This window comes from Borostomias antarcticus (assembly GCF_949987555.1).
Source record: "Borostomias antarcticus genome assembly, chromosome: 16".
NCBI lineage: Eukaryota > Metazoa > Chordata > Actinopteri > Stomiiformes > Stomiidae > Borostomias > Borostomias antarcticus.
The window spans coordinates 5520124-5546213 of NC_140249.1; the positions used below are offsets into that span (position 1 = coordinate 5520124).

Genomic DNA, 26090 nt, shown 5'->3' on the forward strand with positions numbered 1-26090 from the left:
GCACACACACACACAGGAATTGCATCTACTAAAACACACCTACGCACACAAGGTAGAGTCTTTGAAGTAGAGTCTCTCTCCGACTTTTAACCCCCTCACTCTTTTATACCGGCGCACACCTGCATTCCCACGTCCACGGACCTGCTAGATCAGCTGACCCTGAGACACCTGCACTCCAACGACCACGGACCTGCTACCTCTCTGTGTGGGAGGGATAGACGATGGACCTGCTACGGTATCTCTCTCTGTGTGGGAGGGATAGACGATGGACCTGCTACGGTATCTCTCTCTGTGTGGGAGGGATAGACGATGGACCTGCTACGGTATCTCTCTCTGTGTGGGAGGGATACAGATTAGCTCACCCTACGGGTGACTTCTTCAGCTGGGGATCTCTGAGGAGGTGGAGGGGCCAGTCTGACCAGTCCAATGCCGTACTCCGTGAAGCACGGGGTACAGCAGGAACTTTTGGCGGGAGGGGGGTTCCACTGCACACTATTGTAGGGGGGGGGGGGGGGTCGTCTCTTCATGCTTCTAGCCCTCCAGCCCCGGTGTGCAGCGGCCTTGGCTCCGCCCCCGCCCACACCTCTGTCATCTCTCTTCTCCCTCAGACTCTGTGTGGAGCTGTGTGACGCACAAACCTGGGCCTCCCTCAGTCTACCCTCTCTCTCTCTCTCTCTCTCTCCCTCCCTCTCTCCGTCTCTCTCTCTCTCTGTCTGTCGCTCTTTCTCTCTCTGTCTCTCTGTCACTGTCTGTCACTCTCTCTGTCTCTCTCTCTCTTTCTGTCTGTCTCTCTTTCTCTCTGTCTGTCTGTGTCTCTCTCTCTGTCACTGTCTGTCGCTCTCTCTGTCTCTCTCTCCGTCTGTCTGTCTCTGTCTGTCTCTCTCTCTGTCTCCCTCTGTCTGTCTCTGTCTGGTTCAACTCTTCGTGAACCATCAGGACCTGAAGAGGGGGTCAGCAGGGGTCTCTTCTCCCAGAGGGGGGACATGGGAAACATAACTGTATGTTATAAACTGCATCTCAAAACGGCCTGTACGTTATTGAGCAAAACTCAATGCAACTTCCAAAATGGGTCAAAAAATTATTTATGTAGTAGAATGTTAATATATTTCCCTATGAGTAAAAATGCTATGGAGTAGTTTATTCTGTTTTTATTTAGTTATATATATATGTTTTGATTTTATTTCATAGTCCACAAGGATATCCTTTTTACAACAATGAACCCACACAAAGAAGCTTCAAGCTCCTTTTTTCTGTTTTTATACGTCATATTTTGATTATCAAATTTAACACAACTTTTTCTTACAGCATGGCTTCTGTCCACCAGTTCAAGCTGTGTGACATGTTTGGTCACTTCGAGAGGCATTAGAAAGAGTCCGTTTCTCCAGTTGAGCGTCAGGTTTGACCAGTGACTCAACTGCCTTGTCATTTTATTTAGATGAATGTAGGTTGTTTTATTCTCCATATAGAGCAGTTTATGGAATCATCCAAACTGCAGGTGGATCTGTTCAAAAGGCGGTTCGACACACTTCTCCTTTATGCAACTTGATTTTCAAATCAAAATGGAGATAATGGTGATGTCAAAGTCAATCATTGGACGGAGGAGCTGTCACTCAGAGCCCTTCATGTGCTCCTCAGAGACGTTCAGAAGTTGGTGGAAAGGCTTTCAGACCTTCAGGCATTAACAGGTCCACATGGATGGTCAGTTAAATCGAGGGAGGACGTAGAACCTCTTAAAATCCTTTTTTTTTTCATAACCATTTTTAATCAACAGCTACGGTATATCAACCTGGATCCCTTTATAAAATAATGGGATTTCAACAGGCGGCCAAATATCTATATCTCTATCGATAGTGTGCTGCATTGCTTGCTAACGTTACCTTAGTGGCTTAGTTAGAATGAAGAGAGCATGTTGAGTTAGCGGGGCTGGAGAGCCTCTGGTGGAGCTAAGGCCCTTCAGAACAGGCTCCCTGAGTTCCTACACCCAGGAACCATATGCAAAATCGACGGTTTGTTTGTGGCTTGCAAATATCACTTTTCCTGGGGCTCATTTGGATAGTTAATCCACCTCTGGATATGTGGAAGTACAGGAGGGCCATCTACTCTGCCTGGCTGTGGCACTAATTCAACCTCTGGTTCTGTCGAGAGCTAAGGGCTGTGGCCTGGTCCACCACTATGAATCCATTTTGCTGATGTTTTGATGCTCTGGAGTCGTCTGGATCATGGCAGATGCGCGTAGACGTGGGTGACGGAGAGAGAGAGGGCCCAGTGTCTGAAGCAGACACACACAACACAGTCTATATTTAAAGAGGACCAGAGAACGACTGGAAAGTCATCCGCAATAACAGACGATGACTTGATAAATACGTCTATAAACAGGGTTCCCATGGGTTATGGAATTTCTGGAATATCGAATTTTTAAAAGTCTATTGAAGACATGGAAAGTCAGGGGACTTGGGGGGGGGGGGGGGGGGGGGGGGGGGGCAAGTCTAACAGCGGGATTTTGTTTGCAGCGCGTTTAAATTTTAGTTGAGATTTATCAAAATGTAATATTTTCCAGGCAGTATTGATTCTTTATCACGCGTTTTCCATATTGCGTGAGTGGTTGTTATGGTTACTTGATTTTTCAGCGCCCATTTATCCCCTTCCAGCTCGTCTTTTTGTTGTCCTGTTCATCATAGGTCACGGAAAATTAGCTTTTTAGTCATTGAAAGTCAGGGAATTTGATATTTGACTTTAGAGTTGGAAGTGGGAACCCTGTATAAATGAATGCTGTTGGACCTTGCACATACTCCACTGCTATTAATTGCACAGGTCTGCTTCAGACATGGCCCTAACACAGGTCTGCGTTAGACATGAACCTAACACAGGTCTGCGTTAGACATGGCCCTAACACAGGTCTGCGTTAGACATGGCCCTAACACAGGTCTGCTTCAGACATGGCCCTAACACAGGTCTGCTTCAGACATGGCCCTAACACAGGTCTGCTTCAGACATGGCCCTAACACAGGTCTGCTTCAGACATGGCCCTAACACAGGTCTGCTTCAGACATGGCCCTAACACAGGTCTGCTTCAGACATGGCCCTAACACAGGTCTGCGTTAGACATGGCCCTAACACAGGTCTGCATTAGACATGGCCCTAACACAGGTCTGCGTTAGACATGGCCCTAATACAGGTCTGCGTTAGACATGCCCCTAACACAGGTCTGCGTTAGACATGGCCATTATTGATCTTTATCTGACCTGTGTTCCTCTGAGTGTGTGTTACTATGTGACATTGACAGACCAGGAGTACTGTAATGTGTGTTTAGAGACTGGGCTCACGAGTCAGTCTCTAAACGCTGCGCTCAACTGCAGACTGAAGACATTCGTCCAGATTTTGTCACTAAAAGTGGGTGGAAACAATTTGAGAGATTGAAAAAAACTTGCATTGCAGAACCCAACGTCTTTAGGGCGGTCCTTCTTAATGGGGCGATGAATGTTTTGTTTTGATTCTTCACTCCAGTTTGTTTGGAGGACATCATTTCCAGTAAGGCGGGTCCTTCACCTTATTGAGATCGCAAAAGTCTGGTATCTTGAGGCTACCTCTTTTCTAACATCTAGATCAGTGGTTCTTAACCTGGGTTCGATCGAACCCCAGGGGTTCGGTGAGTCAGTCTCAGGGGTTCGGTGGAGGTCAAGACACACACCCGACTCATATGATTCGTGATGACACGCCCCGCTTGGCCATCATTGGCTGCAGGTGATCACGCTACATCGCTTGGCCTATCTGTGCTGCAGGGAATTTGGTGCGCTCAGTAGTCGACTTGTGACTGACGTGATGGTACGTCGTGTGATTGTGAAAGGAACAGACTTTGTTGCGAAAATGACATGAGAGTGGCACTTGCCAAGGTGAAGCCGCGCATTTCTGAACTGGTCTCTGAAAGGCACTGATTTGCAGTAAATATTCATTATTATGTTTTTGTTTTTGTGTGAAAATCATGTTTTGATGGTTTTGTTCTTTGAACACAGTGATGTTGATGCACGGTTCATTTTGTGCACCAGTAAAATATATACCTATGTTTTGAATTTGAAAAAATCATATTTTATTTTTCCAATTAAGAAGGGTTCGGTGAATGCGCATATGAAACTGGTGGGGTTCAGTACCTCCAACAAGGTTAAGAACCACTGATCTAGATTCAAAATTCATGATTCCTTTATTTGTTTCATGTAATGTACGGTGTACAGTCACAGTGAAATGTTGCTGCCAGCTCCAAAATGATGCTCAGATAAACTCCAACACTCGATTTACTAAATCTAAACAAGGGAGTTCCTCTAAAAGGAAACACGACGCTACCGACCTGTAACACAACTCTCCCGCCCCCCCCTTCTTGGACAGAGCTCACAGACCTGACATGACTGGATTGGTAACAGCTGCGTAGAGAAGCTGGTGTTTTCTCCCATCCAGGTCACGTTAGATCAGAGATGACCAAGGAGGGAGGGGGGGGGTACAGCAGGTCCTTGGTCTTATTCCAGGGTGGGGTCTCAACACCTGCACGGCCATGTTTATATTGAGTATTGTATGTGGTGAAAAACAACTCCACTGTTCCATCTGGGGGGGGGGGGGCTTAATTGGGGACTGACATGAGCGCTTTTCTTTTTCCTTGTTTTTATTTATTTATTATTATTAACGCAAAGCCATTACTGAGACGAACCTGCACTCTTAACACAGACAAGCACAGAACCATGTTGACGTCTAGCTTCATAATCACAGGGGATCAAAACCCGGGTGTGTTGGTGTAAACTGTCCGCTTTCTAAATGGTGAGGGGATATCCTCTAGTTTTGAGAGCTTTCCCCAACTTCAGGGATACACCTGTGTTGTGAGGCCTATGGTGGCACCATCCTGGCTGGACGTCTGGAGAAGCCAGAGGAGGTCACTCACTGGTGGGTCTCCATTTTTAATGTTTGTTGGACTGTCAATACTTTGACCCTTGACAGCCTGCACTTAAATCTAGATCACTGTTCACTATTTGAGAGGTTTGACCATCTATTAATCCCTGCATCTGTCTCTCTGTAACGTCGACTGAATGAAACCTTTTCTTTTCCCTATATGACTGTTACTTAAACGTCGAAAGGATGTATGCCGGAAAGCGATTGGCTGTCCCTTGAGCTGTGCAATAACCCATGCTTGGTCTGGACTCAACTGCCATCCGAAACACTGTATTTATTTCCTTTTAATAAAACATGCTTTCCTTTTTCGGGATACAATGGCTGTGTTCTTGACTTTTCTTCTCACATCTGTTTATTTCTGACTGGTTTAGCCGGGTCCCAATGACGATAACAGCCCAGGCGGATCGTCTAGTGTCTGGACGGTCTGTCTGGAGAAGTGTTGAAACCTGTGGGTGGACGTTAGACAGCAGGAGGACAATCTGCACACATCAATGGGAAACGATTCCTACTATCGCACTCCTTTAATGGCACAATAGTGCCATTTGTTAGTCTGAACATTAGAAGGAATAACCTGGAGAAGTTACTTCAGACGGATCAGACATTTCCGACCCAGTGACGACAGCTGATTGATGGCTTATGAATGGAGCATTGTGTGATTGCATGTTTTTCATGCTGGTTCCCGGCCCTGTTGTGGTTCAGTGGAGAACGTGAATGTAGTTCAGCCGCATCTACACACACTCACAGATGTGATCAGTTACGAGGAAAGTGGCTGGTTAGTGATTTCAATGAACAATGGGTTTTTAGTTGCACTTTTATATTTCTCCACTAGATGGCAGCGACCTGCAGGCAACAACCAGGCAAACAATGACAGGCCTCTGTTGACTATCTGCTATCTGAGACCCCATAGATAAAGCCACAACCATTCACATCCATCTCCTTCTACAGTCCATGGACCATCAGACAATTAGCATCCGACAGTCAGTAATGATCCCCGCGAGGCCGTTGGCTAATTACATCCTTACTGTGTCTTTGTGTCAAAGCAAACAGGCGAGGAAAGGACCTGTGACAAGCGGGTCCCAGAGGCATTATTACACGTGTGTTATGGCTTCCGCTCTGTCCCACACCCACTCAATTATATATATTATAATATAACACTAGTAGGACCTACATATTATAGAGACGGCTGAATTATATCAAGTGTGTGGAGTTCACTGAGTGTCACCACCAGCAGCAATCAAAGTTTTACTGTCTTATATCGCTCTCCCCATCTCTCCCTCCCACTCCCTCACGCATGCACTAACAATCACACACACTCTCATACACCAAACACGCAGCCTCCGAGCAGAGAGCAGACTCTGGATTCTCTTATAGGGTCAGACACCGGCGGCTTCTCGCTCTGCGGCAGCCCAGCGCTCTCCAACACCGCATCTGACTAATGTTTACCCTGCAATTAAAACACGGCCTATAAAAGGCAACGGGTAGGTTGCCAGACACTGACGTGGGGTCAGACCAGCGCCGAGGAGAGAGGTTATAAATCGCATTGATGCAGACCATCGTCTGAAGACCACATTCCTGAGCTGGGGTTGGGGCTGAGGCTGAGGCTGAGGCTGGGGCTGGAGGTGGACTGGGACCGGCTCGGTTCTGGGGGTGGGCTCGGGGATAGTGAGTGCAGCAGCAGCAGAAGGGTTGAGCCAAGAATCTTTTAGATGATTCATGCCTCGCCCCGACTGCTTGGATGGGGGATGCGTGCGTGCTGCCGTGCAGAGCAGCAGATGCAATGGAAAGAAAAGACAGGAGCCGTTTCTGTGCCAGAACGAGCTCTTAGTCTGGTTCGGGATACACACACACACACATGGCATCACCCATCTGCAGTGTGGGAGACGGGGAAGGATGAGACAGTCTGAACCTGTGCTGTTGCTCATGTAGCTTATTATGTGTGGATAAAACTGTGAAATTCCACACACTGATGACATGCCGTTCGTTTGTTTACTGAGACTGATACCATCTATTCTTCGCAGACTGTTTGATGGATGTAATTGCATCTCATGCTTGATGTATTTAAAATTGTTGACAGGCTTATATGATAGCCTATAGTATTTATATATGTAGGCATATAGGCTATAAAACAGACCATATTACTACCAGTGTCTTCATAACAGCAACTGTGTCACAACACTGGGGGGAAATGAAAAGTTGCTACCAGCAGTGGACGAAACACTCTAGGACACAGTTGGCTAAATGAGTAATTGTTTGCAATTCCCAAGTCGAAGCCCCCATAACGGTCCCCGGATGTACCTCAAGCTCACGGCTATTTCCATAAAAGGCATCAGTAGCGGTCTTTGTGCCCTTGTTTCAGACCCTTCCGAACTGTTGAATTTCCCCAAAGGTTTACGTTAAAGTGAAAGTATGCTATGAAACGTTTGTACAATTATAAGTACTTCAATTTTGCTCTTAAAGTAGCTTAGTCTAGAGAGCGACAGGAGCAGAACTCAAACTCTAGTCCATTGGCAAAGGGCAGTCGCACACAAAAGCAACACGTTGGGAAATAATTAAAATAAATAAATAGATGTAGCCTACTTTGCGTGAAATTTGCGTGCGTCTGAGTAACAGGACTTGGTGTAAGGGATATGGGGAAATGACCGGTCGACCGGGGGAGACAACCCCGCTCCCTGTAGGAAAAGTGGGATTGGAGCAGTGAGTGACGTTATCTGCTGGTAGGAGGGAGGGAGAGAAAGAGACGGCTGGACTCCATTAGCGGAACCCTGAGAAAACTGTTTGGGACACTTCAGTTCAACGAGTTCTCTGGGATTTTGTCTTGTGTTTTACCCTAAATACATGAGAGTAAGCAAGAGAACTTGTTGAAAATTGAAACGTCGGAAGTTTTTAGTCTCTTTTCGGACTCGGGTTGGTGTATTTGTGAAGGTGAGTGGACATAAAGGTTGTAGCCTGATTTTCGTACTCGAAGCGCCTCAATAATCATAGCTCGTTCTTTGCGCATAATGCATTGAATATGAAAACATTGCGTTGTTCTATTGCTGTCGCGGGTGATCATATACTTCATGTGATCATATGCTTAGTATACATTTTGGATAGATACTAATTTGCGCATCAAGACGTGGTTGATTATTGCGCACAATTTCAAGTGAGTTTGCTGTGAATGACCGACTGTGTTCACTCCGAGTTCTAGAGCGAGGCTGCTTACGTAATCAACTTGTGTCTAGGCTATTTCTCACAATATATTTACCGTTATCCAAAGCAGAGGTGGATTTGTGTAGCCGATAGGCAAATGCAAAGTAGTCAAGTCTACTATACTAGACTGCTACTAATATAAACAAGGCCTATCCTTTGTTCTGATTATAGCCTATTCGATAAGTTGATTAGCAAAGCACCTGTAACCTGAACTCGTCTGATAACATCATTATTAGAATCACTACTACTATTTTGATTGATAATCGCCCAGTGTCGGTGTCAAACGTTCACCAAACGTTCACTTGCGAATGAATGACACCCGGGCCAGTCAACGCTCCCTCTCAGAGCGGGTCATCGTTTTCCCACCGGTGTATAGGCTACTATAGGCCTATAATGTACAGGTAGGCCTATAATGTACAGGTAGGCCTATAATGTACAGGTAGGCCTATAATGTACAGGTAGGCCTATAATGTACAGGTAGGCCTACCGGGCAGTTTGGGCTGATTGTAGTCGTTTATCCCAGGATGGCGCTGGACGGTATTCGGATGCCCGATGGCTGCTATGCCGACGGGACGTGGGAACTGAAGATGCACGTAACGGACCTCCACCGGGACGTGTCTCTGAGGGTGACCGGAGAAATCCACATCGGAGGGGTCATGCTCAAACTCGTGGAAAAGCTTGGTAAGGACCTCCTGAACATATCGCTCTCTGGAGAAGGGTGAAGGTGCAGTGTTGTGGTCGTGATAATGTCGGATTTATTGAGTTCCATGCATATATCGTCTCCCCTGTTCCCTGCATATATCGTTTCCTTGTTGTTGCTGTATTCTGAGGGACCATATGTGGAACTCTGAGCTGTTATCTGGCCATAGTTGAGGTGGGGTAGTAAATTCCTGTCTTTGCTACATTGTGCCTCCTCTAGCAACTGGCATTCCAGATTCCACTATGTAAACACCGTTAACTGTCACTTTTAATGGCAGATTGTTAACAAGTCCGTGCTGAGTTTGAGAGAGGGAGAGAGAGACATGCAGGATCAACCAAGGACTCGGGCCTGACCATACGGAGACTCTGAGTAGGCTAGCATAATAGGCCCCTATACAATCACGTACATGCAGCCCCTTTCAACCACATTAAGTACTTCACAAGTCCTGAGTGCGAGTGAGTGGACATAAAAGATCTCTGTCTGCCCCCCCCTCCCCTCTGTGGAACACTGGCCTGTTTCATGGTGGAGAAAGGTCATGGGTGGCAGTGCATTCTGGGACTGACAGTGTGTCGAGTCGACGGTGCCTGAATACCCAGCATTCCTGCCTGCGTCGTTCCTGGGTTTGACTCCTGGCCTGTTTTTAGCCCTCCTGTTAAAAAAATCCACATAATTGAGGCCTTTGTTCTCTGCGGTCGTCTGAGCAGCATCAGAACCAGTGCACACAGACCAACTCCTTACTTCCATGAAGGGCCCAGCATTATGCATTGTGTGTGTGTGTGTGTGTGGGTGTGGGTGTGTGTGTGCGTTCACAGAACGAGAAAAGTTGTGTGCAGATTTGAACTTGTCAGAATAGTATCGTGGGTGCGACGACTACCTGTGGTCCCTCAGTGATGTCATCCTGGGTGTGACGGCTACAGTACCTTACGGTCCCTCAGTGATGATGTCACTATGAGAGCATTCCTGTGGCCCCAGACGGCCCTTATGTCCACCCTTCGGAACGTTCTGGACTTTTCGCAGAGTGTGTGTGTGTGTGTGTTTATCAGAGCGTAGGATCTCTGTACCCTCCACTGCCAAGATCATGGTGAAGTGTAGAGTACCAGCCCTGCATGAGGCAGACAGTAAGTGGTTGGAGGTTAGTTGGTTGGTTGGTTGTTCTGTTGGTCATTTGTCTGGTTACACACCAGCAGATAGCCCATGGACATTAGCCCAGGACCTGGAGCCTGGTTTCCCTTCCAGCAGTAATGATTAACCCACACATGGCCACTGTCAACGTGGGTGAGAGACCGACGGCGGGGGGGCATAGGCCTCTCTCTCTCTCGCTCTCTCTCTCTCCTCTCTCTCTCTCTCCCCTCTCTCTCCCCTCTCAGGGCACTTTGGAGCTGGTCATGAACTAATGTCAAGTGCTGTGGTCATGTGTCTACAGACAGAGGCACTGATTGGTTGGTTGGGATGAGGGTGGGAGTAGGCAGAGAGGAGTTGTTGTGTAGAGAATGTGGGCTCCTTTGAAGCTACTTTTATCACCATACAGACACACACACACACACACACACACACACACACACACACACACACACACACACACGTCTGGCATGCCTGTCCTCTGTGCCAAACAAAAAGGGCACCCTGTTGCAATGACAAACACACACTGTGTTCGTGTCTAGGGGAGGGCCTGCTGCATTCCCAAGGTGCATTGTGTCACACTCCCAAAACGTAGATTGCGATTCTTGAAAGCATTCCTCTTGTGAGACGTGTCGATGAAATCACAACTGCTCATCAAGACCTCATGTACTGAATTACGTCTTTTTCTCCAGTGGTGTGTGTGCGCGTGTTCTGTCCCTCATCCCTGTCTTTGTTCTCATCTCCTACTGTGATGGAGAGGGAGAGAGAGAGAGAGGGAGGGAGAGAGAGAGAGAGAGAGAGAGAGGGAGAGAGAGAGGTGAATGCCAGGAAAGCACTTGCTTATCGATCCCAGAAAGCTCAGCGTTCACTTCCCCTGCTGCAGGCCTCCTGCAGAGAGCCACTTTTAGGGGCTGATGATTGAGATCCCCCGGTCTCTCCCTCCATCCCAACTCATCCATCGCTCAGTATCTCTGTTTATGTCCGCTTTCATCCCTAGGCCATGCTGTTTCATCCCTAAAAGCCCCCCGTCTAAAAGCTCACCATCGGGGCCTGAAGTTGGGCAAACTAACATGGGACTAAGTGCATTAGGCCAGGGGGTTTATTCGATCAAAGAGAACCAGAGAACCCCAGTTACGGAGACTCTTCCTGCTTCTGGACAGAACATCTCTGGCCTGCCCGACTCCGCCCCCCCCCCCCCCCCCGCCCCCTCCCCCGGCCTCCAGGAACATCCGGCCCCCAGGAATACCCAAGATTAGGCAGGACAGGAAATGAGTGTGTTTTTATGGGGGGGGCGGCAGCAGCGGAGTGGACGGCGCTTTTATGTTTTCATGAATCCAGGATTATAGTAAAACATGAAACATGTCTCAAGTGTGTTTTGTGTGCCTGTGTGGGGGCCTGTGTGGGGCGTTGGCACTGAGGGAACGTGACCATAGCTAGTTTGGCACGTCTCTGTACTACAGTATCTATCCATGAGAGTTATGGAGGGCCTGGTTAGCCTCCTCTGACAGCTGGGGAGGGAGGACTGGCACTGGGCTGGATGAGAGAGAGCAGCAGGATCTGGGGAGGGGAGAGGGTGATGAGAGGGAGAGAGGGGGGGTCAGAGGGGAGGGTCCAGGTTCCCGCTCAGTGTGACGTAGGCCCACGGCACCAGAATTCCATAAAAGTCTTCCACAGAGCAGGAAATGACTTCCTTGGTTTGGCATGTTCTCTGGACGCTGCCGTCATCTCTGGACTCTGCTGCCTGCCTCAGCTTTCTCCCCCCTCCCCCCCCCCCCCCTCTCTCCCTCTCTCAATCCCTCCCTTTCTGTTTGTCTGGCTCTCTCCCGCTCTCTTTTTCTTGATGTGTCCTCCTTTTCTCTCTCTCTCTCTCTCTCTCTCTCTCTCTCTCTCTCTCTCTCTCTCCTTCTCAACCACTTTTTTGGAAAATGTGAATGAACATAATTGAGTTCTACGTTTTGAATCACTTTTTCCATGGTGGCTACACTAGGAGAGATGTTATCCGTCGGCTGTTTTCAGAGTTTGTTTTACGAGCCATAAGTTAAATGTCTGCAGTTATTACAAGTCCTAAAGACACTAGCAACTGATATAGGAATATATTTAATTCAGCTCTCCAATATGGTAATGATATGAAAAATACAGTTTTGACCTTACAAACTAGTACTTCCTTTAGAAAAGGGGTGGGACCGTCCTAGTGGGAGTTGTAGTTTCTTCAGTGCTGGAGTTGTCGTTGAGCTGTGTTTGTGTTGGGTTGTGTTGGTGGAGGTGGTGGTGCTGGCCAGTGCCAGTGTGTTGGCGATGTCGTCAGGGGTGTAGTAGTGACCTAAAGAAGTCGGTATACTGAAGCAGAAATGTTACCGTTTTTACTAGGGCTGTCCCCTGAAGGTCGAATCGTCAGTCGGAGACCCTTAAGTCGATTGAAATTCTTGGAAGTCGAGCAGTCGTTTTTTTGCTCCACTGTCGAGATGCCCTGGTGGGCTAAGACAACTCACCTGCCTTGTGATTCATACAGGACAGGCCAATCATTTGTTTTAGACCTAGGCTATTACCGTAGCTATTTGTTGTGCAGTAAAAGGAGACTTAAGACTGCGTGTAGGCTAGCCTACTATGCGCCTGCAATCGCTGCCTGATTTCCCAGAAAGAATATCGCAACACAAAACTGCTTTCCTAGATCAGTCTTCTGGTATTAACCATGATATCTGCTGGAAAAAAAACATTTTTCCCATAGACGGATTGAGCTCTAACATCTGCGAAAATGCTTTACTGACAGCTGAAACATTTCCTTGTTGACTGCAGCCCAACGCACGAGCCTATCCGCCTATTTACATACACTTAATGCGCAGTTGAGGAGACTATCGTCAAATCGCCAACTCTAATGTGGGCTTTGGGAAACACTGCTTAAAAACAAGGGGGCATCTAGTAGATGGACAATGTGGGCTAGAGGATTCATGTTTAGCAAGAAAAATAAACGTATTTTATTGTGCTGGCTGCAAGTTTGAGTTTAAAAGTTTGACAGCTGTTCCGACTCCCGCGGTCTCTCCTCAGTCTAGACATGGGGGGGGGGGGGGGGGGAGGATGAACGAATCGTCAAATCTCTGGCTTGCAAATCTGATTCGACTCACAAAAGCACAGCCCTAGTTTTTACATTAGTGTTGTTTAAAGAAGCGGATATACTGTGGGTCCATGGATAAAGAAGTGGGTACAGTCCGTAGACCTCCGTATACCCTCCGCCACACCACTGGAGGTCGTCTATCACGTCGGAGATGGCGAGTGTTGTGGGTGGCGGGTGGTGAGGGTGGTGAGTGTTGGGTGGTGAGTGTTGGGTGGAGAGTGTTGGGGTGGAGAGTGTCTGAGAGGGCGTGTGTTGGGGGTGGCGGTGTTGGTCAGTGCCAGAATGTCGGGGATGTCGTCCGTCACATCAGAGACGGCGAAGGCGAGCGGTGGAGGCGGCGGTGACCAGAGGAAGATGGCCTCGCTCTAACAATAGAGGAGGGGGTTGGCAAGGAAACGGACGCCATTTAAAACAGGATGTCAGACTTCCTGTGTGTGTTTGGCCCTCTCCCCCCACCCCCACCCCCGACCCACCCTCCCTGTTTAGGGGCTTTTCAGAAGGATATTGTGCCTTCCCAGAGTTCACTGGGGTCTCGGGGTGAGTCTTGGTCTCTGTGTGGAGGGAGATGGTGGGAGGAGATTAGTCCTGCTTCGCAGGGGAAGGACGGGCTGTGCGCTGAATAGCTCCTGCATCGTTAAGCTCCGCCCATTAGGAGAGAATATGATCATCTCCTCATACTCCAATCAGTCACTGACACACGGACCTTTCATTTCATCTAGCGCACACGCGCACACACACACACACACACACGCCAGCAGTAACTTGGTGAGCTGGTCAGTGCAATGTGCACAGACACATTGATGTCTGTGTGTGTGTGTGTGTGTGTGTGTGTGTTTGAGAGTGTGAGTACGATAGTCTCTAATCTAGTCCACAGGAAGTAGTTAGTCTAAGTAGCAGCCCTGCCCAGCTGAGCCTTCCTGTTACAGTGGCTAGATCCTGTCGTGATTTAGCAGTCCCTCCGAATACACACACACCGCACGCACACACACATACACACAGACACACACACACACCACACCGCACGCACACACATACACACACGGCAAGCTTGACTTTTGGCATCACGCCAAAAAATACGCAAAATCATCATCATATCGAAATCTGAGCTCCCAAACGGAAGACGTAAATGCACATCCACATTCCTAAGATGGTCCAGATACCACCCCGAACTCCCCTCGTCTCCTCTGAACCCCCCCCCCCTCGTACAGTAGCTCATCACTGCGTTGGGGGCGGAGCTGCGCGAGCTCTCTGGTTTGTAAGATCAAACAGCTTCAGTCACGTTTGGCATCTCAAACATGCAGCGGGGGGAAAAGAGCTTTCACAGCTTCGCGGGAATCTGATCCGTCTGTTTTTGTCCTCCCCATCTCTTCTTCTCCCCCCCCCCCCCCTCGTCTCTCCCTCTCTCCCTGATGGCGTGCGTTGCCGTGCTTAGCCGTGGGCTCTAGCGTCGTAGCGTGCGACAGTCCTAGAAGCAGCGAGGGGCGTCAACACGGCTCCGCTTTGTCCTCACAACGCCTCGCACCTGCGGGTCAATGGAGTAACCTGATAGGCTGTTATTGTTCGGGGCTCCTAGACCGTGTTTCGTTAATTACATGCGGTCTCCTCCCCTTTCCGGCCTGGTTCACGCCCCTTCACAGGTGAGGTGAGGTGATCGGTTAGGTGTAGATGTGGCTTCTAGCCTTTACGTCTTCATCGCCAAAGTAAAGCATATCGAGGCTGTTACTCTTCTCCTGTCAGGACTGTGTGTGTGTGTGTGTGTGTGTGTGTGTGTGTGTGTGTGTGTGTGTGTGTGTGTGTGTGTGTGTGTGTGTGTGTGTGTGTGTGTGTGTGTGTGTGTGTGTGTGTGTGTGTGTGTGTGTGTGTGTGTGTGTGTGTGTGTGTGTGTGTGTGTGTGTGTGTGTGTGTGTGTGTGTGTGTGTGTGTGTGTGTGTGTGTGTGTGTGTGTGTGTGTGTGTGTGTGTGTGTGTGTGTGTCCTCTGCTGACGTACATCCTGTGTGTGATCCAATGTATAGAAGCTCCAGTATAGATGCTGGTCTGATAATATTGACCCTGGCTCCAATCCTACAGAGCAGCCTAGACTCCACCAACACCTCCTGCTGTATACTCCTCCTTCTCCTCCTCCTCCTTCCTTGTGCTTCTGTAGAAATCCCTCCTCCTCCTTCTCCTCCTCCTCCATCTCCTCCTAGTCTCTACCAGGCTGTTCTTTCTCATTACATGAGTCATCTAGCAGACGCTTTCATCCAGAGTGGGAACTTGTCCCTGTCCTGAGTGGAGGGATGAAGGCAGCATCATCCTCTCTCTGCTCCAGTGGTCTGTGTCCAAGAGAGGAGAGAGGACAGGAGAGAGGACAGGAGAGAGGACAGGAGAGAGGACAGGAGAGAGGACAGGAGAGAAGAGGAGAGAGGACAGGAGAGAGGAGAGAGGACAGGAGAGAGGACAGGAGAGAGGAGAGGTTCTAATGTGATTACGGCGGCGGAACCCGGTTGTGTAATCGTGTGAGGCTGTGCTAGGGAGGAACAGAACAGAGCAGAACAGAGCAGAACAGAGCAGAACAGAGCAGAACAGAGCAGAACAGAGCAGAGCAGAACAGAACAGAACAGAACAGAACAGAGCAGAGCCTATAGAACACCTGTTGTTTGACTGTGTTTGGATTATATGACGCATGGATACAAACTAAAACACTCAGAGGAGGACCTGACCTTCATGTGCTGTAGCAGACAACACACACACACACTGTTCCCTGACATGACGGCAACCTACCGTGTGTGTGTGTGTGCGTGCGTGCGTGCGCTCGCTCCATGTGTCTAGGTCTCTCCAGGGTGTGTGTGTGTGTGTCCTCACCCCCATGAACGGTCTGCTTACAGGGGCTCCCAGTGGCAAGGTTGAGTGTGTGTGCGTGTGTGTTGGTGTGCGCGTGTGTGCGTGCGTGTGCCTGTCATGTCCTAATGGCTTAAATGTCCCTGGGACTACAAGCAGGGTCGGCCAGAGTTAGACTTCTTAAAAGGGGTCAGGTTATTTGTGTGGCTCAAGGTCGTGGCCCTAGCGGACAATCTCCTGCATTTTTAATGGCGCTAATAGAGCGTGATAAACATCACAGGTCTTCGATTGGCTATTGGCAGGAAGCTGAGACAGAAACACACAAGGTAAACCTGTGTCTGAGACACATCAGAGATGTTAGCTTAGTCCAGTCCTGACACATCAGAGATCTGTTAGCTTAGTCCAGTCCTGACACATCAGAGATCTGTTAGCTTAGTCCAGTCCTGACACATCAGAGTACTGTTAGCTTAATCCAGTCCTGAGACATCAGAGATCTGTTAGCTTAATCCAGTCCTGAGACATCAGAGATCTGTTAGCTTAATCCAGTCCTGACACATCAGAGATCTGTTAGCTTAGTCCAGTCCTGAGACATCAGAGTACTGTTAGCTTAATCCAGTCCTGAGACATCAGAGATCTGTTAGCTTAATCCAGTCCTGAGACATCAGAGATCTGTTAGCTTAATCCAGTCCTGAGACATCAGAGATCTGTTAGCTTAGTCCAGTCCTGAGACATCAGAGATCTGTTATCTTAGCAGATCAGCTGCCCCAGCACCTCAGAGAAGTAGGGAGGAGATCAGTTTATGTATTTTTTTAATTTGCGAAATGTGATTCAAGGTCTGGAAAGGCTCTCATTCAAAGTGATTTCTCAGTTAGAATTCCAACCAGACCAATCAGCATCCTTTGAATGCGATGACGGAATTAAACTGCGTGACATGATTGGTTTGGGGATGAAGTAATCGCTTTCACTCCCTCGGCGACACCCATCTCAGAAAACGACCGCAACGGGAGCTTGTCCAGACTGAATAACGAAGAGAAACGGAACGGAAACTCGGTCTGAGTGTCAGGATGGTTTATCATCGTTTTAATCAGCGAGCATGCGACGGAGAGTCTGCCGCCAGTGTTTTAGTCGCGATCATGATGTGATGAAAGCTCAAATACATCCCGGCAGCAGCACAAGTCGATGGTCTTTGTCCGCCGCCGCGGAGGAACAAGTTTATCTGCTTGTCGGACGCCGGCCCCTTTAACCAAAAGCTGCTTCTGAAACACGTGGACGTGTCACACAATAGATGTGAATGGCTGTTGTTGAGTCCACTGTTCTCCTCTGCTCATGACCGGAGGGCGTGAGACAGGACACCCGCTACCACTGGAGCCTCTCTCTCTGTTAACACTGGGTCTGGGACGCCCCCGAAACTAGGCCCTACTGACCGAGGCGGTCGCCGCCTGCTGGGTTTAACGGCCCTCCGGGTTTTGTAACAGTTGAATATTTGCGGTAGCGTTCCTTCAGGACGACCGTGTTTGGGCTGCGCGGCGTACAGGATGTGAGAAGCAGCCTCGCTGCCCCGCGTCCGGTGCCCAAGTTTTAGTCAGTCGACCGATCGCCTACGTGCAAGAAGGAATGCCATAGGAGGCGTTCATATTTTTTATTATTTTTATCAATACAAGAGTGACGTTTTGGAGTGTGGACTGTTTTTACATGTACATGTAGGAGTAGAATAGTAGTCTTATGGGCGATGTGGGGGTTAAACTGTACGTATTGTAACATTTTGTGGGAGAAGACGGGAGGTAGCAGTTCTTCTCAACTGGGGTTTATGGTATATGGTAAATGCACATCTAGCACTTTTTATCCAAATCACTTTACAATGGCCTCTCATTCACCCATTCACACACACATTCACACACCAAGGGCGGCCAGGTGCCATGCAAGGTGCCAGCCTGCTCATTGGGAGCAGTTTGGGGTCCGGTGTCTCGCCCCAAGGACACTTCGACATGTCGTCAGGAGGAGCCGGGATTTGAACCGCTGACCCGCTCTACCTCCTGAAATACAGCTGCCCCCTTTATTTGCGCACATAACAACAACATGACATACAGGCTGCTCTCGGGTTAGTCACAAGAGGGAGAAAGGGCAGAGACACGCCAGGGAGAGAGCACTCAATAAGGCCACTCCCCCTGGCGCTATCACCAATTAGAACCCCTGTCCTTGTCAGTTTGACAGTATGAAAGCACAGGATTGGCTCTCCCACTCTGCTTGATCTCCACCATTATGGGCACACACAAAAAAAGTGTTACAGGTTACACTAGCTAGCTGACATGGACGTGTGTGTGTGTGTGTGTGTGGGTGTGGGTGTGTGTGGGTGGGTGGTGTTTGAGTCAGTTGTCTCCTGTCCCTCCGCTTGTCAATATTGACCTCCACCCTCAGCAATGAAGGCAGCAGGTCTATTTAAATACAGGCCGGAGTCCCAGGCTATAGACTGACCTTTTCCACTGGCTGAGGGAGAGAGAGAGGGATGGAGAGGTGTAGAGAGAGAGAGGGATGGAGAGGTGTAGAGAGAGAGAGGGATGGAAAGGTGAGAGAGAGAGACAGACAGACACACACACACACACACACACACACACAGACAGACAAACATAATGTGTGTCTGTCATCAGGGGGATGTTGAGACAGAATCTCACTTCTTACTATACTGTGAGAAATATTAAGATTTTAGAGTTTTGTCTTTGATAAAATAAGTTATACTTAATATGTATCCTTATATTTCTTCATCACGTTTGTTGTGTGTGAGGAAGAGGGGGAGATGGAGAGAGAGGTAGGGGTTTCTGGGTAATGTTTGTTGTGGAGGAGGGGTCACATATGTAAAGTTTGTTGTGGAGGGGTATCGAGGTATAGCCTGGCTTCGCCAGACCCAAAATGCAAAGCGTCTGGAAATCCTGTGTTTAGTTTTGATTTTTGAACGGTCAGACCATAATGCCTCTGGACGCAATTGGATCGACCCACAACCCATCAGGGCAACGAAACATGGGTTAAGCATCATATCATCATATCAAGTGTGTACAGCCGTATCAAACCCGCCCCATATTAGATAAACGGCTGTGATTGGCCCGACCAATCGCAGCCAGTCTGAACGGGTGGATGACCAGACTGATCCAAAGGAGTGAAATAGAATGTGAGCTCATGTGATCAGGCTGGCGACGCCAGGGGACTCTGGGTAATGTTTGATGTGTGAGGGAGAGAGGGAGAGAGAGAGGGAGGGGCCTGTGGAGGAGAGAGAGAGAGGGAGGGGCCTGTGGAGGGTGATGTTTGTGTGTGAGGGAGAGAGGGAGAGAGAGAGGGAGGGGCCTGTGGAGGGTGATGTTTGTTGTGTGTGAGGAAGAGGGAGAGAGAGAGGGAGGGGCCTGTGGAGGAGAGAGGGAGGGGCCTGTGGAGGGTGATGTTTGTGAGGAAGAGGGAGAGAGGGGGAGAGAGAGAGGGAGGGGCCTGTGGAGGGTGATGTTTGTGAGGAAGAGGGAGAGAGGGGGAGAGAGAGAGGGAGGGGCCTGTGGAGGGTGATGTTTGTTGTGTGTGAGGAAGAGGGAGAGAGAGAGGGAGGGGCCTGTGGAGGAGAGGGAGGGAGGGGCCTGTGGAGGAGAGAGAGGGAGGGGCCTGTGGAGGGTGATGTTTGTGAGGAAGAGGGAGAGAGGGGGAGAGAGAGAGGGAGGGGCCTGTGGAGGAGAGAGAGGGAGGGGCCTGTGGAGGGTGATGTTTGTGAGGAAGAGGGAGAGAGAGAGGGGGAGAGAGGGAGGGGCCTGTGGAGGAGAGAGAGGGAGGGGCCTGTGGAGGGTGATGTGTGTGAGGAAGAGGGAGAGAGAGAGGGGGAGAGAGGGAGGGGCCTGTGGAGGAGAGAGAGGGAGGGGCCTGTGGAGGGTGATGTTTGTTGTGTGTGAGGAAGAGGGAGAGAGAGAGGGGGAGAGAGAGGGAGGGGCCTGTGGAGGAGAGAGAGGGAGGGGCCTGTGGAGGGTGATGTTTGTTGTGTGAAAACGCTTCCCTCTCCTCACACTACGACCCCCCGTGGTGGTGAGCGGCGGTAGCCAGGGATACGGGCGCTGCTCGTTAAAGAGCGTGACGAACCTCACCCAGGGTGTAATGATTTAATCAGCCTACACCGAACCTTCTGACCTCACACTCAGCGTGTGTCCGTGTGTGTGTGTTTTTTGTCCATTAGAGAGAGGGATTCAGTGTTGCTGATCACAGGGTGTGTGTGTGTGTGTGTGTGTGCGTGTGCGTGTGCGTGTGCGTGTGCGTGTGCGTGTGCGTGTGCGTGTGTGTGTGAGAGACATGGTCTGTAAGGAAGTCCTTGTTCTCTGAAAACAGTCTTCCACACATCCAGATATGAAGACAGCTGATCCTTGCTGCCCTACTGGTACTAGACCCACTTTATATCTCACTCTGCTTCTCCCTCCCTCTTTCTCCTCTCCCTCCCTCTGTCTCTCTCTCCTCACTCCCTCCTCCTCTTCCTCCTCCTCCTCCTCCTCCTAAAGCCCATCCTCTGTCTTGTCTCCATCTTCCTTCCTAATGTCCACTAACTGCTCCTCACACTCTCTCCATCTCCCTCTCTCTCCCTTTCTCTCCATCTCTCTCCCTCCCTCTCTCTCTCTCTCTCCCCCCACCCCTGTCTCTCTCCCTCCCCCTCTCTCTCTCTCTCTCTCTCTCCCCCCACCCCTCTCTCTCTCTCTCTCTCTCTCTTCTCTGTCACCCCTCCCCCACTGACAGCCCTTCATAAACATGCCTGTCTGCTAATGTCAACACTACACAGACTCTGGCTGCAGGGAGGGAGGGAGGGAGGGAGGGAGGGGGGTGGATAGAAGGTGGGAGGGACAGTTCCACTAATGATCCCAACAACCTTCTCTCTGGCCTGGGACTCCTCTGTCCTTCTCTGCCCTGCTCTCCCCTGTCCTCTCCTCTGTCCTCCTGTCCTCCCCTGTCCTCTCCCCTGTCCTCTCCTCTCCTCTGTCCTCCTCTCCTCTGTCCTCCTCTCCTCTCCTCTGTCCTCTCCCCTGTCCTCTCCCCTGTCCTCTCCCCTGTCCTCTCCCCTGTCCTCTCCTCTGTCCTCTTCTCTGTCCTCCCCCCTGTCCTCTCCCCTGTCCTCTCCCCTGTCCTCTCCCCTGTCCTCTCCCCTGTCCTCTCCTCTGTCCTCTCCTCTGTCCTCTCCCCTGTCCTCTCCTCTGTCCTCTCCTCTGTCCTCTCCCCTGTCCTCTCCTCTGTCCTCTCCCCTGTCCTCTCCCCTGTCCTCTCCTCTGTCCTCTCCTCTGTCCTCTCCCCTGTCCTCTCCTCTGTCCTCTCCCCTGTCCTCTCCCCTGTCCTCTCCCCTGTCCTCTCCCCTGTCCTCTCCCCTGTCCTCTCCCCTGTCCTCTCCCCTGTCCTCTCCCCTGTCCTCTCCCCTGTCCTCTCCTCTGTCCTCTCCCCTGTCCTCTCCCCTGTCCTCTCCCCTGTCCTCTCCTCTGTCCTCTCCCCTGTCAACTCTACTGTACAGAACACTAGACCTACTAAACTCTACTGTACAGAACACTAGACCTACTCAACTCTACTGTACAGAACAGTAGACCCACTCAACTCTACTGTACAGAACACTAGACCTACTAAACTCTACTGTACAGAACACTAGACCCACTCAACTCTACTGTACAGAACACTAGACCCACTCAACTCTACTGTACAGAACACTAGACCTACTCAACTCTACTGTACAGAACAGTAGACCCACTCAACTCTACTGTACAGAACACTAGACCCACTCAACTCTACTGTACAGAACAGTAGACCCACTCAACTCTACTGTACAGAACACTAGACCCACTCAACTCTACTGTACAGAACACTAGACCTATTCAACTCTACTGTACAGAACAGTAGACCCACTCAACTCTACTGTACAGAACACTAGACCCACTCAACTCTACTGTACAGAACAGTAGACCCACTCAACTCTACTGTACAGAACACTAGACCCACTCAACTCTACTGTACACAACACTAGACCCACTCAACTCTACTGTACAGAACACTAGACCCACTCAACTCGACATACAGAACACTAGACCTACTCAACTCGACATACAGAACACTAGACCTATTCAACTCTACTGTACACAACACTAGACCTACTCACCTACCTCTGCTGTGTGTGTGTGCGTGTGTGTGTGCGTGTGTGTGTGCGTGTGCGCGTGCGCGTGTGCGCGTGTGCGTAAGGTTGGTTCCTCTTGTTCACAGCCTTGTTAATGGGCTTGGCCATGATGGTGAATGAGAAGCACTTTCTGATTAATACAGCTCATTAGTACAGACACACACACACACACACACACAGCAGAGACGAGTGATGAATGGATGTATTTACGCCCCCTCGCTGTCACACGCACACACAATCTGAACCACATACTGTACATGCACACACACACCAACCAAACAAACACACACACCAACCAAACAAACACACGCACGCATACAGTACACACACACCTCCCCATCTTTCATGAGGAAGCCATAAAACATGCTTTCTCTCCATCCCTCCACCCCTCCACCACCACTCCTACTAAGGACTGCGGGTTCACATCTAATGCACCCAATTACTTAGGCCTCAGCTTCATCTGGGCTCTCTCTCTCTCTCTCTCTCTCTCTCTCTCTCTCTCTCTCTCTTTCTTTCTCTCTTTCTCTGGGTGACGTCAGCCCTGGCGGACAGTATTTTTAGCCGGGAGATGCCAGTGGCCCCCCCTCACTCCCCCCTCCGCTCTCTGCAGATTGAATTACCAGAGCTTTATTGAGGCAGCCTGATAGACGGCCCGCTGGAACAGCGCAGCACCATGATGTCACAGTTACAACATGGAGGAGGTGGGAGGCGGGGGGGCGCCGGCCAATCGCGGCTCGGTGACGGGCCGGGGGGGGGGGACAGAGCGGTGAACGCGGCCCCTAGGGAGCATGGTCGAGGGGAAACGAACGCCGTCACGTGACTTTGGGGGGTGTGTGTGTGCGTGTGTATGGGGGGGAGCTTACAAGAGCTGTTATAGGATCTGGACTGTGGTGAAGACCTGCTGGGCCAAGGGTAATCGGCCAGGCACCCAGACACCAGAAATCACCGGGTTGCAAAGAGAGAAACTGTGAGAGAGCTATGAAAATACACACAAGCCTATTTTCAATTTTCCTTTTCTCCATCTCTCCTTTCTCTCTCTCTCTCTCTCTCTCTCTCCTTCTCCCTCTTTCTCTCTCTCTCTCTCTCTCTCTCTCTCTCTCTCTCTCTCCCTTCAGTGAGGCCTTGTGGGTATTCTGACTACAGGACCAGGCTCTAGTGAGGCCTTGTGGGTATTCTGACTACAGGACCAGGTTCTAGTGAGGCCTTCTGGGTATTCTGACTACAGGACCAGGTTCTAGTGAGGCCTTCTGGGTATTCTGACTACAGGACCAGGTTCTAGGGAGGCCTTGTGGGTATTCTGACTACAGGACCAGGCTCTAGTGAGGCCTTGTGGGTATTCTGACTACAGGACCAGGTTTTAGTGAGGCCTTGTGGGTATTCTGACCACAGGGCCAGGCTCTAGTGATTGCAACAGTGAAGCAGTGTCCACGCAAATGTTCTGGTTCAGCTAGACCCCATGCTGCTAGACCCCCCCCCCACACACACACACACACGCACACATTCCAAGCTTTCTCTTCAGGACTGTTTTCAGTCAAGTGCCAAATGTAAACACTCTAAATTAACAGCTTGACAAACAACCCCTCTAGCCCCCATCGAGCCAGACCTACAGCACCACTCACACAACAGCAGCTGCACACACAGTCTGAATCTAGTCCCAGTCTGAATCTAGTCCGTCTTAATCTAGTCCCAGTCTGAATCTAGTCCCAGTCTGAATCTAGTCCCAGTCTGAATCTAGTCCCAGTCTGAATCTAGTCCCAGTCTGAATCTAGTCCGTCTTAATCTAGTCCCAGTCTGAATCTAGTCCCAGTCTGAATCTAGTCCCAGTCATTCAGCACCTCTCATGTACCCACAGAGAAGTGTCAGCAAACTGTCTAGTCTACGCGTGTGTGTGTGTGTGTGTGTGTGTGTGTGTGTGTGTGTGTGTGTGTGTGTGTGTGTGTGTGTGTGTGTGTGTGTGTGTGTGTGCCTGCCTGCCTGCCTGTGTGTGTGAGAAAGCCACCTGGTGTCAGACTGTCATGTCACCTTAGTGCTGACTAACAGCTTAACAGAGGTTCTGCATGCCTGTCTCTCCCTGTACAGACAGAGGGAGAGATGGAGAGAGAGAGACAGAGGGGGGGGGTGGGATTGGGGAAGAGAGAGAGAAGGGGGCAGAGAGAGAGAGAGGGTTCAGTTCTAAAAGCAGAATATCATTGGGTTCCTCTTCCTCAGCGTCAGTCCTGGGCTGGATGACTCAGTGTTGTAGTAACCAGCGTTGAGGGGAGGGGCTCCAGCAGGACTCACTCAGTGACTCAGGGTCTGATAGGAGGTGGGGGGGAGGGGGGTGGAAAGAGTGAGTGAGGGAGAAAAGAGAGAGACAGGGACAAATGGGGATGATGGTGGGGGGGGGGGGTTGAATGAGACACCGCTAAGGGAAGTGTCTTCCTGGCCGCACGCCTGCACGATGACCTCAGCGCTCTGAAGGAACATCCTGTGCAGCCACGCCCCTCCGGTTACGCGCCGTCTTCCCGTACCTCCGAGACGCTCTTCGATCGGGCGGCGCGCTCAAGGGAGTACTTAACGACGGCCGGGCGTTTGTTTCGATCAGGAGCGCGGCACGCCCGGGTGGCGGCAAGGAACCCGTAGATGCGAGGTGGTGGAGCGGCCCGTCTGGGAGCCGGGTCTCAGGCCGGGTCAGGAGATCAAACGCGCCGCCATCTCAGACGGCAGGCCGCCTACACCACATCACACACGGCTCCGAGGCCCTGGTAATCCCCTGAGGGTCAGGTCATCCACTAAACAGCTGCTCCCACTTCCCTCAAATCCCTGTGGTTTTCACCTTCCCTCTGAAGTCTCACACACACACACACGGACACACAAACACACACACACACACACGGACACACGGACACATAAAGGCCTAAACACTCACACACACACACTTATACCTACACACACTGTACTTATTATCACAGTCATATGAGCACTCACTCTCTCTCTCTCTCTCTCTCTCTCTCTCTCACTCATTCTCTCTCTCTCTCGCAAACACGCAGACGCATAAAGGCCTAAACACACACACATACTTACTGTATACGTACACGTACTGTCCATATCACAGTCATATGAGCACTCACACTCTCTCTCTCTCTCTCTCTCTCACACACACACACACTCACACACACACACACACACACAGCGACCCCAGGTCCATGGCTATTGTAGTGGGCCCAGCCTGTCGGTGTTGTCTGGAAGGCATGTCAGCTTTGGCAGCAGAGTGTGACTCTGGAACAAAGAGGTGGGCTTGAACCTGATATGCCTGTGGTGTCACGCAAACAGCTTTCTTTCTTTTCTCTTTCACACCCTCACTCTCTCTCTCCCTCCTCCTCTCTCCCCTTCCTCCTCTCTCTCCCTACTCCTTTCTCCCCCCTTCCTCCTCCTCTCTCTCTCTTCCCTCCTTTCTTTCTCTCTCCCTCCTCCTCTCTCTCTCCTCCTCTCTCTCCTCTTCCTCCTCCTCTCCCCCCTCTGTCTCTCTCTCTCCCTCCTCTTTCTCCCTCCTCCTTTCTCTCCCTCCTCTCTCCCCTTCCTCCTCCTCTCTCTCTCCCCCTTCCTCCTCTCTCTCTCTCTCTCTCTCTCTCTCTCTCTCTCCCCTCCTCTCTCTCTCCCCCTCTTTCAGTGCTCTGCCTTCCGCCCCCCTCAAATTCCTCAGCAGCCCCCCCCCCCACTCACCCCCCACCCCAGCATCCAAGCCCCCTCACCCTAATCATGACCTCTGGCCACAGTTGGTGATGTCATGATACTGAGCAGGCTCTGCTTACGCTCGTCTTTGTCCGCGGTGGCGGTGGTGGCGTTGGTGTGCCGGAGCCTGCAGCCCCCCCCGATGTCGTCAGCTGAACTTGAACCTCGCGACCCAGGCGGTGGTTGAGCGCTGTCATTTCACCATGACGACCTGCCGCAGCTGATGGGGCTTCTAAGTTGCCTTTGGTCTCTGCTGATTGGTTGACGATACCGTATTGTAAACGTGTCACTCTGTGTTGCATCACACATCTCTAACAAGGACTCCTGTCTCTCCTCTGTCACACTGGGAACACTGCAGCCA

The 26090-nt window shown here is 50.4% G+C and overlaps 1 protein-coding gene across 1 annotated transcript in view; it reads left to right on the forward strand.

Moving 5' to 3' along the window:
- Positions 1–7697: 7697 nt before the first annotated feature.
- Positions 7698–26090, forward strand: part of fermt2 (FERM domain containing kindlin 2) — a 48155-nt gene continuing 29762 nt past the window's right edge. Inside the window, exons 1-2 of the mRNA XM_084451116.1 lie at positions 7698–7851; positions 8642–8799. Of these exons, the coding sequence (XP_084307242.1) occupies positions 8643–8799 (157 nt within the window). The 5' untranslated portion in view covers positions 7698–7851; position 8642. The remainder of the gene's footprint in view (positions 7852–8641; positions 8800–26090) is intronic.